The following is a 17,895-nucleotide window of genomic DNA, read 5'->3' as shown; positions in this document are numbered from 1 at the left end:
CTCTGGACTATCTCCCTGTGTAAAAAGCATCCCTCTGCCCTTCCAACATACTTGTATGAGAATTGGCTTGTTGGTTAAATGTAGTGCTAACAATAGCACAGTTATGGGTTTGATCCCCATTGTGGCCCAACATTAGTTTCTTTACAACATCAGGGTCGATTTGACTCTCAGCCTGTTGCTCTCTCTCTTTTCACACCAAGAGGCGTGTAATGGGATTGAAAGAGGTTATCGCCTGATTAATCAGCCAGTGCTCAGTACAAGGGAGAGAAATGGCCCCATTATTCTTCTTATCAGTTGTGCACCACTCAGCTGCTTGTGAACTATGATGCGCCTACACACTTCTGTATTTAAAGATTCTGGGGATACAGTACGTGACCAGTATTTTCTCACATAGCAGCAGCTGACACTGAAATGCCGTCGTAGTTAATAAACTAAATCAGTTTCATGATAAAATGTTTGACTTCAGTATTTGCTACTTTTTGCAGTCCAAGGTTTTCAGCCTATATGGAGAGAAAAGCTGATGCTAAAATTAAAATACCAACGTAAAACTGGCGTACTTCCTGGTGTGATTAAGATAATATTTTATGCTGCTGTTACAGGGCAAAATTTAGAATTTCGGAAATTAACCCAACGTGCAGAGGAGGAAATGGCTGCCACTGTCGCAGCCAGAAGAGAAGCCTTGCCACTGGTCAGTAACAAGAACAGTTGGGTGGTAATACAGTAATACAGCATTCTGGAGTATTTGAATTTAACAAGAGCCTTTCATTTGGAAAATCTGCTCCACAATGTGAATATCTTCAGCCTGGCAATTGTGTATAGGTTAATTCATGATAATAATAATAACAATAATAACAATAATAATAATAATAATAATAAGTGGTCATCAAGACTAGAAAAGCGCTATATAAATACAGACCATTTATTATTGTATTTAATAACTCTTCTGCTGATATGTTGTTGTCATGATGGAGATTAGCATCCTCAACACCTGTGAATGTCTGTGTCAGTCCAGCAGACAGACAGTCAGTCATTTCTGGAATTAGATGGTAGATGCCGACCTCACTGAACCATCTCCAGTGTCTCAGAAATTTGAGCAGTAAAAGCTGAACACTCTCTACCTGGTGTCTCTAGCCGCCATTAACCTGACATGCAGATAACTTTTTTAAAGTGCAGCTATCATGGCTTTCTGTGTTGACTCCATATAGATCACTAGACTCCTCAAGAGTCTCATGTTTTACTTGTGAGAATTCCAGGCTGGTCTCATCAAAATTTCGTAGGAAATGCTACTAAAATTATGCACTAGAATTCTTATGAATTGCACTATATCGTGAGTCAGGAGGCTGGGGACACGTGACCTATGTGCTTCTCTCTCTTTGTGAATACAAAAAACATATGAAGTCTGCACCACGGTGATTCAGCAGAGTGACAGCCGCAGGAATAAGCTGTTCCTGAACCTGCTGGTTCGGGAACGGAGGACCCTGTAGCGCCTCCCAGAGGGGAGGAGGGCAAACAGTCTTAAGGCAGAATTATAGTCCTGCGACTGCAACCGCGGAAGGCCACGCAGCTGCATCGACGGACTCGTTTTGGTTTATACTTCTCTAACGTGCTGCGCGTGTTGCAATGCAATTCCCCGCCAGAACCCTAGGCGGAGTAACGTTTTTTTTCTAAGACAAAACACACAAAGAAGAGACGTCTTCTTCTTCGTCGACTGTTTATTTACATCGCCACTCCGGCTCCTCATAGCCTATTTCTGGGCGGACAAATCAGCCAGTCAGTGACGGGTTATACAAGTGGTCATACTTTCGGATCTCTTCTGCAAAGTGCTCTTCTATTTGGTCCATATTCGTTCTTCTAAATCTTCCGTGATTTCCGCGTATTGTGGGGCATGAAACCGGAAGTTAGACTCCGGACGGGATGTAGTAAGCAGACCAATCACAAGCCTTGCGGGCTGCGTGAGTGCGTGCGTGCGTGCAACCCGACTATAATTCGGCCTTTAGGCTGGGTTGTGAGAAATTGGGTTGTTAATGAACAAAGATGTCTCTAAATTGGTCCAAAGTGAAACACATGATTGTGTATAAATCAAACATACATATTTTGACCAGATCTGGCCATTAAATACCACTTAAAACAGATTTGATTTGATCCAGCTTAGACCTTAAAGGGGTCTGAGAAAGTACACCTTGTGCTTGGAGCATGATGAAATGTCGTAGAACAAAAGCAAAGACATCATAGTAAAGGTCTTGACCTCGGGAGTAACATCATGTCAGTGGGAAAATAGTGGATGGCTCCTGCTCCTCAGAGATGACCTTTGAACCTTGCACCGCAGTCAGTTTTGATAGCTTACAGGATGGAAACTAAATATGCAACAGACATTGTATAAACTGTTTTGGAAAGGTCTTGAACTCCACTACCATAGCCCAATGCAAAACTATGGGGCGCGCCACTGGGTTAAAAAACTAGATTTTACCATTTTATTAGTAAGAAAAACTAAATCTGACCTGTTGTTTTTCTCACACCAAAATCTACACGATATCTTACGAACTGTTTCATGACACCACGTTGAGAATTCATACCTTTGATTATCATGCAGTGCTACTGCGGCGTTGCTACGATAAGTCCTACCATTGAGTTTGCAAGTGATAATAATATCCTTAATAGCTGTTTGCTTTTCACTAGGGCTGCCGCGATTAGTCGACGTCATCGATGACGTCGACGCTGAAAATGCATCGACATCAATATTTTAAACTGACGTGTCAGACCCACACAAATTATGAATTTACGTCGCTCTTTTTAGTGCCGCTGCCACAAAGTATGGAATATGTCATTAATACCATTTAAAATCATTTTCCAGTGTGTTTCCTGGCGCGATACGCTTGCAGCGAGCGAAAAAAATAGACTGTGGTATCTTTCAATGTGATTTACAAGAGTTGATTGACATGTAGGTTTAGCCAATAGGAAGCCCCTTTGTTGGTATGTTGTGGACCAATAGGAGGAGGCAATGAATGTGGGGGCGAGGTGAGACACGGAAGTGAGGACCCGAATAAAGATGTCAACATTAGTACACAGTCTGTCTCACGTACATTATTAAGCAAACTCGACAGAGACGACGCCCGAACCATCGGTGTAGGGCGCGAGGCACATCGCAGCCCATGTGAACTGCACAAAGGTTTAACAGGGGGTCGGATAGGAGGCGCCGGGTTTTCCTTGCCGCTGTGCGGCGCTTCTGAAATGAGATGAAATGGTCGATTCGATTTTTTGGGAGGAATTAATCATTTAGATTAATCGATGAATCGGTAAAATAGTCGACAGATTAATCGATAGAAAAAGTCGTTAGTGGCAGCCCTACTTTTCACACATGCAAACGCATTGGGAGGTTTTCTGCACAGACACATTCACGACAGCAACAAGTCCTCTGCATCGAGGTGGCGGCAGAAGCAGGAAGTGACGTATTAATTGTGCTGCGGAGATCACCTGATATTCTTGACAACACACACACGCTTATCACCACAAACTCTCTTGACATCTTCTACAGTTTCTTCTACATGTGTGGCACCATGTTTTCAATGAGAGATACATTGTTTTTTGCCAGGAGTGAAGCTTGCCTAGAGCGCTAAATGTGCTAGGGCCGGCCCTGATTATATGACTGTGATAACCTCCCCTCATGCAAATACACCACGCAAATATTGGGAAATCTAGGGAAACTTTCTTTGCATCTCTTACCTAAGATGATTCTTATTGGGTTAAAAAAATCAAAAACAAACCAGAGCATTTTTAACAATGTGTACAAGAGGAAGTATTCCAGTGCAACAGAACATGTGTAACATTCTATTAATACAGACCTGATAAAAATCAAATTTAAAAGTCAACGGTCATATACGGATTTTTTAAAAACATATTAAAGTGGTCTCCATTAAATACTGACATACTGACAGCAACACTCCTCAATGAACTGTTGCAGCTCATGAAAATGCACATTAAACTGTATGTCACACTTTCATACACACTCAGCTTCCTGCTTTAAAAGCTTTGCCAGGTTTTTCCATCACGATCCCCCCCCACCCCCACCCCCCCACCTGGCTCTTCTTAAACATTAAAGTGGTACAGGAGCAAGGGCCAGTGGGAGGGAAGTGGCTGTGATTGACCCAGCACCTTCTTGAAGAAAGAAAAAAGAGGGTAGGTCTCATGTTTAATTCATACCATGTATCCATCAAACTCGCTGCAGATAATTTCCCTCCACCACTGCGTCTGCCTTTGCTCTGCCTTTGATAGCTTTACTGTCATACATCCACACATCCCCCACACAGGAACACACATGTGCACCGACATGCGACCACATAAACTCACGCCTTCTCTTCCTGATTGATTAGACGGCTGCCTGCTGCTTTTCTGCCCTGTTGCTTGTGAAGGCTTCTCATTGCTGGATTATTATGTCCTGTCTGGCCTGTCTTTTCTTCTCACTCCTTCTCTTCCTGATTGATTAGACGACGCCTGCTGCTCCTCTGCCTTGTTGTTTGTGAAGGTTTCTCATTGCTGGTTTATAGAAATGTCCTGTACGTTCTTCTCACACAAATAATACAATGGCAAAAACTCGGTGAGATGCTTCAGGAGGCTAAAACAGATCATAGCCCCTTTAGAATAAATTAATGGATTCCGAAAGTGAAACGCTGGAGTGCTTTTACTTTGAAACGGTTCAGGAAGGGTTAATACGTTTGTGTCATAGACGGATAAACATTGTATTTCGTAGAAGAATAAACAGAGAAAATAATCTTCACCTGAGTTTTAATATTTATACATTTTCTGGGCTCTTACTATCCGTAATTACTTGAAGGGGGTATGTCACTGCGCAGACTTTTTCACTCCAATTACTAGACACGTTGTAGAGTTAAGGTGAAGATAAACATTGGCAACTGCTGGTTTCAAATGGAAAAGAATATATATAAGTAATAATAGGCTAACGGCACAGAATATCTATGATGTTGCTATGTACAGCAACACAGACAACTAACCTTCAAGGCAAACCTGTATGGCACATTTAATATCTCATCTATGATTGGCATCTATTAGGCATGTGTTGTAAGCTGATGTTACAGGGACTTGACCTATAGGGATGTTATAGAATGTTGAATGATTTAGTATTTCAGTCTGTTCAGCTTTTGAATATCTGTTTCTTGAGTAATTTTAGACCCATTACTTTTGACTTCATGAATCCCATAAATTATCATTCTTAAAATCTCATTTCATCATCCTCAATCCTGACAAATAATTTCTCATAATATATGCATTACCATGCTCCTAGCAATATAATTTAGAATTTATAATATTAGGGACTGGGTTATTGGTTGTGTGTGTGTACCTAGAAAGAAGGGATGGTTCAAACAGACATCTTATAAACTCTTTATAAGATGACAAATGACAAATCAACTTCATGCAGTCCCTAGTGGAAATGTGGTTCACTGTGGAGTAATCAGAGAGACAAAGCGAGGGAGATGTTTCCACTCTGCTGGAGGGACTAAAGGCCTTAGTGAAATTGATGTAAATCATAGCTGACACTTGCCTAAGGGAACAGCTGGATCTGAGACCGACAGGACAGAACCTGGCCAGGTGTCACACTTTGCCAACCAAGATCAACCTCACTTCAAGGCTGAGGTCGCAACAGGACAGCAACGATTGTCTGATTTAAAAACACAATCCTTCACACTTATATGATTTCAAAGAATTTAAAGTTATTTACAAAGGTATTACTCAAATACTATGTGTAAATATTCAGCAAAATTTCAACCTAATACTGACATTATTTTGATTCTGCTTTTAATTTAAGTTGCTAATAGAATATACCATCTATATTCCTGTTATGTTACTAAGCAATGCGTGATAATGATGTCCAACAGTTGTTTATTGCCACATATACAAAGCTTTAGGACTATCATTTCAATAGATTAACTCTAAACAGTTTACATAAAGGAGGAGCATTGTTGTGAAGTGTTCATTGTTAGGGTTTAAAACACGTAGCATGGTGTGTGTCAATAACAACCTGAGTGATCCTCACATCAGCCCATTTTACCAAATCCAGGAACCACAGCAGTAGCAGAAAATGGTACATCATCATCACCTAGCCAGTACTCCATCGGGCTCAGGAGATAGAGTGGATCATCCATTAAACAGAAGGCCCGTGCTGAAGTTTCCTTGGGCAAGAAACTGAACCGCAAATTGCCCCTGATGGCTGTTCAAGCAGTATGTGATTGCTGTGTAACAGAGAAATGGCTACACATAGATGCACTGCCTCATGTGTAGAATGTATGTGAATGGCAAAGCCACCTTCCAAGGTGACTCTGGAGTGAGTGGTGGTGTTTGTGAAAGCAGAGCATACCAACCACTGGATTGTATAGTAGATGTACGATTTTAGCAATGAATTGATCCATATTTCTCTTTTGATTGTGAACATTAGGAAAGCATTGCTTGATCTGAATAAACGAGGCAGTCACGTACCTGTCCTCCTGTAACATTACAATACAAAAGCCTCTTCTGGGCTCATTTATGTCTGTTAATCTCTCTTCATGATATAAAAGCACCAGTTATAGTTCAGACTAAGAATAATTCAAATATTAGGTACAAATTGCTGGCGACACTGGTGTCAGTTAGTATAATTAGATTAGTCTATCTTTCTATTATTTTGTATATAGATATGATCTTAACCAGACTCCATTTCGTATTGTTATGAGAAGTATTATATGTTGAGATCAGATTGAGAAGTTTCCAAAGAACTGTTCACTGCACTCTGACATCTGACTTTGTGCGTTAAGGCAGTGTTTATTCCTGTTCCATTACTACCAGACCAAAGAGCAACAACATGCATTGAATCATTCAAGTGGCTCTCAAAATGAGGAGTTTCTCCATTTAGATTTATTAATACCAGTGTCATGGTATTTTTCATGATTTCTTACCTATGTTTCACTGACACCCAGTGTTAATTTTGGCAGCTATTTTTGATTTAGTCTTAGTCTTTTGACGAAAATGCATATTAGTTTTAGTCACATTTAGTCATTTTTATCCTTCTTAATTTTAGTCTAGTTTTAGTCGAGGAAAACGAATTACATTTTAGTCTAGTTTTAGTCACATTTAATAGCCACATTAATTCCTTTTCTTCTTTTGAAATAAATAAAAACATATAGCTGCAGCCTAATAGCTTAAAAATATATATTTAGTTTTAAATGTGAAAACAAAAAGTGAGAGCAGGTCAGGCTGGAGGCGGACACAGAAACTGAAGCTCGGTACAAACCACCTGCAGCTTCTGCTCTGATCAAGAAGCTGCTGCGCTGATCTCTGATCAGCTGAGACCAGAGAAACTCTGTGTTTTCACTGTTTCCATTGTTAAGAAGCAGCCAGTCAGTCAGTGAGTGGCTTCCACACGTGAACGAGCTCTGATCTTGTGTCTCTGAGCGAGTGAGCGGGGCGGGGGGCGGAGCCTCAGGACCGGTGCGCTATCTGGCGCACACACACACACACACAGACACACACACTCACTCGCCCGCTCCTGATACTTCATGACGGCCTGATACGATGATGTTTAAAAAAAGTATTGTGACTTAGTCAACCACCAACATTTTCGTCGCGTCTCGTCAACGAAAGTTAAAATAGATTTAGTCATAGTTTTTATTTTCAAAGATCCGTTTTCGTTACGTCTTCGTCTCGTCTTCGTCATGGAAAAAAGATCGTTAACAAATATTTTTCGTCATAGTTTTCGTCAACGAAATTAACACTGCTGACACCTGGAGGTTGTGAAATGAAATCACTTCTCCTCAAGTCAACATAGTCTCACACTGGTCTTTGGGTTCCTTCTCACCCTACCTCCCCTGCTCTGTTTCTCTCTCTGTCTCTCAGGAGTACACTATAGATGTTTTCTTCCGCCAGAGATGGAAGGATGAGCGCCTTAAGTTTAATGGACCAATGAACATTCTCCCTCTCAACAACCTGATGGCCAGTAAGATCTGGACCCCTGACACTTTCTTCCACAATGGCAAGAAATCTGTTGCCCACAATATGACGATGCCCAACAAGCTACTGAGAATCATGGATGACGGAACCTTGCTCTACACCATGAGGTACCTGATTTCATTTATTTTAATAAAAGATAATAAGCACTTAAACACCTTTACACCTGTTTATTTATAGAACCCTGCAATCAGCCACTCAAACGGAAGCAGTGCAATCCATAAAGTCCTGCAAATACAGCTTCAGTTGTTCACAACAAACATCGGCATGGGGAAAAACACGTCATACCTGACATATTAAATACATCATCTGTCTCCAAAAAAATCTTATTCCTAAACCAGGCTTCCCTTACAGCAGGATAACTGTGATTTAGAGAAGACAGTAAGTTGTTTGTGTTTTTATTGCCAGGCTCACAGTCCAAGCTGAGTGTCCAATGCACCTAGAAGACTTTCCCATGGACTCTCACTCGTGTCCTCTGAAGTTCGGCAGCTGTAAGTGTCATCAGATTAACATCATCCACATTATAAATGACATCATTCTACTTTCAACCACAACCTACATGCACATGTTGATGTTTGCAGTGTCCAACACAGACTGTATGAAGTGTTGGGTAATCCTCATATAGGACACAATACCCAGATGTACCTTTTATTGGTTCTTAACTCTCTTTGAAACAGGTGAAACACACACGCAGTGCTTGCATAGTGCTGAGGCCTACTAAAATATTTCCTTTTAAATAGTAACCAAAGCATTATATTGGTTTGACACTATATTTTCAGACATACTAAAATATCTCTCTGTTTTAGCTTACTGAACTACTCTGAACATGCAGCCAATGACGGATTGTTGTCTAATGCTAGTAAAATGCTAAGCTAACGTTTCCTTGCTATCTCCCCATCAGATGCCTACACAAAAACAGAGGTTACTTACCTCTGGACTCGTAATGCCTCCCAGTCAGTGGATGTTGCAGCTGATGGATCCAGACTCAACCAGTATGATTTGGTGGGCCAGAGTGTGGGGAAGGAGACCATTAAATCCAGTACTGGTGAGCATCCTGCATTAGAAATATAAAGTGAATAATTTCAGTATATCGTCACCAGTAAGACCTGCTCAATTTGGGAGTGGTAAGTTCGACAGATTGATGATTTATTTATTATTTTTGATAACATTTTATAGGATTAAAATAGATACATCCCAATCAGTTTCAAGACCTCTTGATAATATTGTGTTCAGATATTCACCGGTTTCCCTGAGACAGCTGATCTTTAATTATTTTCTACGCAGCTGAATTAGTATGTCAGTTCTTGCCTCTGGCTGCTCTACCTCTCGCCCGTTTGTTGCTGTTGTGAACGCGTCTGAGCAGAGAACCTCTTGCTGCATTGTGATTGTGTGAAAAGCAAACTGCGGTTAAAATCTGTGTCCGATTCTCATGACTTCACGCAGAGTTCATGTCTAAAATCGGTAATGAAACTTTGACATATGAATTTTCTAATCCAATGTCTATTTGGATTTAATATTTCAGCCTATATAGTTCTTACTGTGCATACTTTGGACTCTCGCCATGTCAGCAAATATAACCATGTTTCTTTAGTGTCCTCTAATATTATCTATAATATCCATTAAGAGTTTGTCAGTGTCAGTGTTGATGGATGTCTGGGCAGGACTTAGACAGACCTTTGTGAACCTCACCATGAACAGGCTTTTTCAACCAGCAGCAGCACTCTAGAGGTGTGGGTCACCTCCAAAACATCCCGGCATCACACACAAAACAACCGACTGTGCGTTTTTCACTGCTGCTGCCACATACAGTAAATGACTCAATCCAGTAAACCCTATTTTTATGCTCGCCCCAAGCAGTGTGTGTTTTTTTACAGCACTCATTCTATCCAACGGCCGATTCCTTGTATTAAAAATGCAGAGCTGGCCCTTCCTATACGTTCACAAAACACATTGCAGGCCCACATTAATTAAGGCCACACTCCTCCTGAACAGCAGTCAGGTAAATGTGTTCTCTGTGAGTTTGATGTCCGCAAATATGAGTTATTTTAAGTTGATAAACAATGCATCTCTCTTTAGTGTGGCAAACCTACCTGTCTGTGTTGCTTTCCTCCCACTGTACTTACAGTAAAATACAGCCATTTCTTATCGCTGATGCTATAGTTGGGAAACGTCAACTTAATATTGATTTGAAGATGCACGCAGTGAAACCATGCCATTTTACTTTACTTGCAGACCAACACATAAGCAGTTTCAGAAATGACCGGTGGGTAAAGTCTGGAGAATTCAGTCAAGAGTTTTCCCAGAGCTTTCAAACAACACAGCAGGAGGTTCACAACAGCAACAAAAGGGGGTGGAGCAGCCGGGTGCAGCAGGCAAAGGAAGGAAGTGATGTATTAACTCTGCGGAGGAGATCATGTGATCATGTTTACAGCACCCCGACACCGTCGTCAGCTCCTATCACCATAAACTCTCTTTACATCTTTGTCGGTGTCTTCTATGTGTGTGACACTGTTTTTCACCAGGAGATATTAGCTTTTTTTAATTGCGTCTGTCGCATGTAAAGGCCGATTTATAGTCGTATTTTACACGCGCACGCATGCATGCAAGACACGCAACACGCCCCTCGCGTGGCTGTGTGCCCCCTCTTGCGGCTTGCGTGCGTCCGCCAATTTTTCTAACTATACGACAAAGCGACGCGAGCCTCACGCAGCCCGCAAGGCTTGTGATTGGTCTGCTTACTACATCCCGTCCGGAGTCTAGTTTCCGGTTTCATGCCCCGTAATACCGGCAGAAATCACGGAAGATTTAGAAGAACGAATATGGACAAAATAGAAGAGCACTTGGCAGAAGAGATCCGAAAGTATGACCACTTGTATAACCCGTCACTGACTGGCGGATTTGTCCGCCAGAAAAAGGCTATGAGGAGCCGCAGTGGCGATGTAAATATACAGTGAACGAAGAAGATGACGTCTCTTCTTTGTGTATTTTACTTTCGACAAAACTTGTTTCTCCGCCTAGTGTTCTGGCAGTGAATTGCGTTGCAACACGCGCAACACGTTAGAGAAGCATAAACCAAAATGAGTCCATCGATGTAACTGTGTGGCCAGCCGCAGTTGCAGTCGCAGGACTATAATTCGGCCTTTAGAGGCATCACCAATCCCCCCACTCGCTCGCAGTGAATCCAGTGGGGGATCCCCCGCTGTCTTCTTAAATTGGATTCTCGTGGCCCAGGTCTGCAGAAACCAAGGCTCTCTCTTGGACATCTGCGTTCACACATGCTCCCCTAGGGGAAATAGTTCATGGCTGAAAGCAGCAGAAACCTGTAATATCGATTTTGAGGGTCTAATGGAATTGATCAAGTGCACCGTGCCACTGAGAACAGTTTGTGCTCAAGTGAACATTGAACACATTTGCAAGCTGCAAGAGAAGCAGAAATCAGTGAATTAAAGTTGGTCATTGGTGTCTGCAACTCAGTCCCCCGAAAAACTAGAGCACAGCCTAAACAGATATTTTACACATTGGGATTTCATCAGTAAAATAAGCACATGATAGTTAGAATTTTTTCATTTTGGGAATGGTCCAACACCTGCATCAAGAACTAAAAGGCTGACCTGCAGCCGGGTTTAGATACAATAGGTCTGGCAGATCGGTCTGGATTTTTTTACCAGAAACCTGCATGGTCGTGCGACATGACCTGCACCAATGCACCAAAACCTCCTTCAGGCCCAACCCCAGGCCAGGTATAAAGAAATGTGCTCAGTCCTAGTTTTAGGCAATTTTTTAGGAGACAAGGCTACATAAACCTCCTGAGCGTAAGGCCAACAGTAATTTTCGCTGCATCATGAATGTCCACATGTTTTTAGGCCACTTCAATGTTGTCCCCTCTGAAATATTTATCCACACCCTTCTCAAAAAATACCGGAAGTAGTTCAACTTACATCAAAACCCAGCAATTGAGCAGATAAAGGCCGCTGAGCCAAAGCAGGGAGACAGTTGCATTGAGATCTAATTTCGTTCGAAGCAACACATGGTTGGTCTCATTCTCCATCTTCTTAACCCCAAAAAACTTTAAACTTTGCAAAGCAAAACCTGAAAAAAAAATGTCATCAGTATATCATCTGGAACTCAGAATAAAAAAAATCTGAATTCTCATGATCTCTGTTCTGTCTACATCAGAGTCATGTTGTGTTACCATGTTTCTACAGTAGCCCTGAAAACCACTATAGTCTCCTTTAGACACTTAGAAGGGGAGGATGAATAGTAAATACAAAATATACCATCCCACTGAGTCTTCGAGAGATGCTTTTGTGAGTATTTGATGCTAATACTCCAGTAATGACCGCCTCTTCACACGGTGTCAGTGCCATGTTTAAAGCCTCAACAAGGTGTTTGAAAATAACTGTCCAGTAACCTTGTATATGAGGGCAAGACCAAAACATGTGTTTCATATTTGCTGGTGACATGTGACACCTATTACATGCATCTGTTACACTGGGTTATATTTTGGAGAGTTTGGAGTTGGTAAAGTAAATGCGATGGACAACCTTAAGTTTTATCAGATTGACCCTGGAGCAGGACGTCCTGTGATTCACTCTAGTTGATGCACTATCCCAGTCATTGTCATCTATAACTTTGCCAAGTACATCTTCCCAATCTTTTTAGATTTTATCAGGACAGGCCTCTGTTAGATCGAAGATTAGGATGTCAAATTTTGGTCAACATCCATTAGCGTCTGGAAGCGACGCGCTGGTTCAGTAGAAGTCTTGGGCTTTTTGCGGACAGTCAAAGTAGTAGCTGTCATTTCGGAACGAATCCTACAGATGGGCAGGATGCAGCAGGTGGAATTTTATAGCTTTCAGGTAAAGAGAACTTTTTAACGGGATTGAATGTGGCTCGTTTTTTTGTCAGGGTACACTTTCGACTTGGAGCCGCGATAATCCCATAAAAGCTCTCGGTTGCACCACGCCGGCTTCTCCTGGTCTGGGACCGAGGGATCGATGGGCTCACTCTATTTCCAGAGGGTTGTTGAGAATACCGGGACCCGTCACCGCCATTAGCAAATCAGACACAAACTTTATCTGGTCCTGATCCTTCTCGCTTCCCTCAGGTATGTTAATTATCCTTAAATTAGAACACCTGGACCTGTTTTCGAGATCATTCACTCGTTCCAGGTGTATCCTGGTCTGTGACTGTACAGACTTAACAAGGGCTTCCATCTCGGTGAGTTTCTTTAAGTTTCCACCCACCAAAACTTCAGTTTGAGTGAGACGGTTGTTGAACGATGTCACTTGTTATCCCATTGAGTCAACCGACAGCTTCAGTGATTCTGTTGATTGTTGTATCATGATAGCCAGGTCGTATTTGAAGCAATCACGCTGTTTACTGAGCAAAGCCTCAAGGTCTGTCTTGGTGACTGGGTCAGCATTGCTCCCGCTGTCGGTGGATAATTGCTCGTTGCTGGCCGAGACAGCTGAGGCCATGGTTGCTAACTTGGCTGTAATGCTTGAAGCCCGGGTGGTTGTTACAGGCTGTTTCTGCTTTGAGTTGCTAATTTTACCGTAGCACTCTTATATATTTAAACACAAGTGCAAAAATAAAAGAGTGCTGATGGTTTGTTAGATTTGTAAAGTATGAGAAAGGTTTAACCAGAGCCCCCAACTCGCACGTCTACTCACTACCTCATCAAACTGGATGCCCATCCAGTTTTTTTTTTCTTTTTCTGCACCTCTCTGTGCCCACTTAGTGCTGGGACCCAGTTGGAGACAAGTTTTTTTTGCATCACTTTCAAGCCAGGCAAATCAACAGCGTTACATAAACAGTTTGACTGCCTGCATTCCAATATAGGTCTTGTGAAAACGTTGCAGTGTGTTGCTCCACATGTTACATAGAACAGTAATCTCTTGTTTGTCCATCTTGACATAGTGTCCCGGCTTCATCCCCTTTGTCGTGACTCTTGTCTTCTGGCGTGATTCAGATGCAGTACTTTTGTTGCTTGGGCATGTGCTGACCATCTTGTATCCAAGCCTTTTCAAAGTCTCTGTCCTGTGGTTGTCATTGGGCTCTAAGCCCGCTTTTATTGCCTGCCAACCGGACGTGGATTTAATTTAATTAAAAGTGTCTATACGAAATATAAAATGCCTGTCACAGTCTGCTCATCTCCTGTCTGCTGGTATTTTTCCACTCACCTGTCTCTGCTCCACTCTGCCAGTCAGCCACACCTCCTCATCAGGCCAACTCTCCACACCTGTGACAGCCCTGGCTGCATTTAAGCCTGCTCCTGTCTCTGCTTCAGTGCCAGATTGTTCTTGTGTCATGCCTGACTTTCCAGCGTTCTTTCCCCGGACTGATCACCTGTTGCCGACCTGCCTGCCTTGTCTCTGCCCTGGATATTACCTCAGCCTTCTGTCTTCGACCACGAGTTTCGCCTATTCCCTCCGGGTTACGCTCCTGCTCTGCTCTGTGGCTACACAGCTCACCACTGGACCTGTCTGCCAGTTAGGTAACTCATCAGCTGTTGACTTTACCTTCAGTCAGCGACACCAGGCTCGCTCCTGCTCAGATCTTGCAGATGATCACTGTGAGCAAAGACTTTTCACCCTGCCACTGCTTGAACTGTTAAAGACTGCAGTGAACAATAAAGGTCATTACCGACTGGTATTTCGTCTGCCTGTGCTGCTTTTGGGTCCTCACCATATCCGTGACAGTACAATCTGGCCAGACATGGACCCAGCACACACGCCGATGGATCGCCTGGAGAATGTAGAGGCGATGCTCCAGCACCACGGGGCGCTGTTGCTTTCAAACTCAGCAGAGGTTCAACTAGCGGTGGCTAAGCAGGAGCAGGCGTTTACCTTGCTAGCCTCGCAGGTCCAACAGCTCGCCTCAGCTTTTGCTCAAGCTGTCCCTCTGCCTCCAGAACCAGTCCAGCCTCCACCAGCCCCGGCTGCCTCTGCCTCTGCCTCTGCCTCTGCTTTCGTCTCGGAGCCTCGTGTGGGGGTTCCTGAACGCTACGCCGGGGACGCAGAGGGCTGCCGCCCGTTCCTCATGAACTGTTCCATCCTGTTTGCCCTCCAGCCCCACACCTTCGCTTCTGAAGACGCCAGGGTGGCGTTCACCGTGAATCATCTGACAGGGCGCGCTCGGCTGTGGGGAACAGCTGAGTGGGAACGTCGCACTCCAGCGTGCTCCTCTTTCCAAGCCTTCGCCGCTGAGCTCCGCAAAGTGTTCGGAGAAGCTTCCCGAGGTCCGGACGCTTCAGGAGGGCTTCTGGGTCTGAACCAAGGCTCTCGTTCAGTGGCCGATTACTCCATCCACTTCCGCACCCAGGCTAGCTCCAGCGAGTGGAACCAGGCTTCCCAGTGCGACGCATTCCTGATGGGGCTCGCTGACTACATTAAGGACGAACTGATTTCGTACGAACTTCCCTTAACTCTTGACGGCATCATCGAGCTGGCGTCCCGCATCGACCGTCGCATTCAAGCGAGACAGCGGGAGAGACATCAGGGGCTCGCGGGACGACGCCAGCCCGCACCGTCACCAGCGGCTTCCGGGGTATCGATGCTTTCTGGCAGCCGATCTTCAGGGGAGCCTGAACCCGTGCTGGTGAGTCATACATCTAGCTCCTCCTCCAGCCCACGATCCCTGTGCCAGGTCCGCCTGCTACTGCCTGAGGGATCCCAGACCCTCGCCACCCTCATTGACTCTGGCTCTGATGTCAACATTATGGATTATAACCTAGCTCTGCAGCTGGGTGTCGGTCAGATTCCCCTGCCAGCTCCAGTCTCCACCAACGCGCTGGATGGCCGACGTCTGGGAACTGTTACCCACCTGACAATGCCTATACGGATGTTAATCTCCGGGAACCACCATGAAACACTCCAGTTTCACATCCTGCACTCTCCTCGTCATCCTCTCCTTCTGGGGTTCCCATGGCTCCGACGTCACAATCCACACCTTGATTGGACCACAGGGGCGATCCTGGGGTTGAGTTCTTCCTGTCACCAGGTCTGCCTCAAGCAAGCCGCCGCACCACGATCTTCTGCCGGGACCAGTTCTTCAACCGATGTGCTGGGGGTCCCGGCTGAGTATCTGGACTTCAGGGAGGTCTTCAGTAAGGCCAAGGCAACCTCCCTTCCCCCACATCGGCCCTATGACTGCGCCATCAACCTCCAGCCCGGTGCCACGCCGCCCAGAGGACGCCTGTATTCCCTGTCCGTTCCTGAGAGGGGGGCGATGGAGACATACATCAATGACGGTCTAGCGGCGGGCATCATCCGCCCTTCCTCATTTTCGGCTGGAGCCGGTTTCTTCTTCGTGGAGAAGAAAGACAAGACACTCCGCCCCTGCATTGATTATCGTGGATTAAATGACATGACAATCAAGAACCGGTATCCCCTGCCTCTCATTTCCTCAGCTTTCGAGCTCCTAGAGGTGGCTACCATATTCACCAAGCTTGACCTGCGCAATGCCTATCACCTGGTCCGGATCCGCGAGGGGGACGAGTGGAAGACGGCGTTCAATACCCCCACCGGTCACTACGAGTACCTGGTGAGGCCCTTCGGCCTCACCAACACCCCTGCTGTCTTCCAGGCTCTGGTGAATGACGTGGTCAGGGACATGCTCAACAGGTTTGTCTTTGTGTACCTGGATGACATTCTGATCTTCTCCCGCTCCAGAGAGGAACATGTGCATCACGTCCAGAAGGTCCTCCAACGCCTCCTGGAGAACTCCCTGTTCGTCAAGGCTGAGAAGTGTGTGTTTCACGCCTCAACTGTCTCCTTCCTGGGGTACGTCGTGGGGAGAGGGACCGTGGAGATGGACTCAGCCAAGGTTTCTGCCGTCACCACTTGGCCCACCCCTGATTCCCGCAAGCAGCTTCAACGTTTCCTGGGCTTCGCCAACTTCTACCGGAGGTTCATCAGGGGCTACAGTTCGGTGGCGGCCCCCCTCACTGCTCTTACCTCCTCCAAGGTGCCTTTTCTCTGGTCCACGGCCGCCAATGACTCTTTTCAGGCCCTGAAAACACGATTCACCTCGGCCCCCATCCTCCGAATGCCGGACCCTGAACGGCAGTTCGTGGTCGAGGTGGACGCTTCCGACTTAGGAGTGGGGGTCATCTTGTCCCAGAGAGCAGCCTCCGACCAGAAGTTGCACCCCTGCGCCTTCTATTCCTGACGTTTGACCCCGGCAGAGAGGAATTACGACATTGGGAACCGAGAGCTCCTCGCCGTCAAGTTGGCTTTGGAGGAGTGGCGACACTGGCTCGAGGGAACTAAACTGCCGTTTTTGGTATGGACAGACCATAAGAACCTAGAGTACCTCCAGTCCGCTAAGAGACTGAACTCCCGCCAGGCTCGATGGACACTCTTCCTGACCCGCTTCAACTTTTCCCTCTCCTATTGACCGGGGTCCCGCAACGTCAAGCCCGACGCCCTGTCCCGTCGGTTCTTGGAAGAGGAGGGGGACAGGACCGACCCAGACACTATCCTGCCTTCTTCCCGTCTGGTGGCCACACTCACCTGGGAGATAGAGGAGAGGGTCAGGGCCGCCGCCCAAGACCAGGCTGGACCCAGTGCTTGCCCTCCCAATCGTCTGTTCGTCCCGCCTGACCTCCGGTCCGAGGTTCTACAATGGGCCCACAGCACTCAACTTACCTGTCATCCAGGGATCCAACGGACCAAGGACGTCGTGCAGCGCCGGTTCTGGTGGACGTCACTGGATGAGGACATTCGGGGTTTCGTCAATGCCTGTCCCACCTGCAACCAGCACAAGCCGGCTCACCATGCCCCTGCCGGTCTTCTACATCCTCTGCCTGTACCTCATCGTCCCTGGTCGCACATTTCTTTTGACTTTGTCACCGGTCTACCACTATCCAGCGGCAACACTACTATCCTGACGGTGGTAGAT

At 45.3% G+C, this 17,895-nt stretch overlaps 1 protein-coding gene across 1 annotated transcript in view; it reads left to right on the top strand.

Annotated features, from left to right (window-relative positions):
* Window positions 1-17,895, top strand: part of gabra2a (gamma-aminobutyric acid type A receptor subunit alpha2a) — a 41,591-nt gene that overhangs the window by 14,317 nt on the left and 9,379 nt on the right. The window contains exons 4-6 of the mRNA XM_053434476.1: window positions 7,879-8,099; window positions 8,398-8,480; window positions 8,891-9,034. Coding sequence (XP_053290451.1) covers window positions 7,879-8,099; window positions 8,398-8,480; window positions 8,891-9,034 — 448 coding nt within the window. The remainder of the gene's footprint in view (window positions 1-7,878; window positions 8,100-8,397; window positions 8,481-8,890; window positions 9,035-17,895) is intronic.

The sequence above is a fragment of the Pleuronectes platessa genome, chromosome 11 (genome assembly GCF_947347685.1).
Source record: "Pleuronectes platessa chromosome 11, fPlePla1.1, whole genome shotgun sequence".
Taxonomy (NCBI): domain Eukaryota; kingdom Metazoa; phylum Chordata; class Actinopteri; order Pleuronectiformes; family Pleuronectidae; genus Pleuronectes; species Pleuronectes platessa.
The sequence above is the reverse complement of the archived record's forward strand: the minus strand, read 5'-3'. Positions and strand labels throughout refer to the sequence as shown.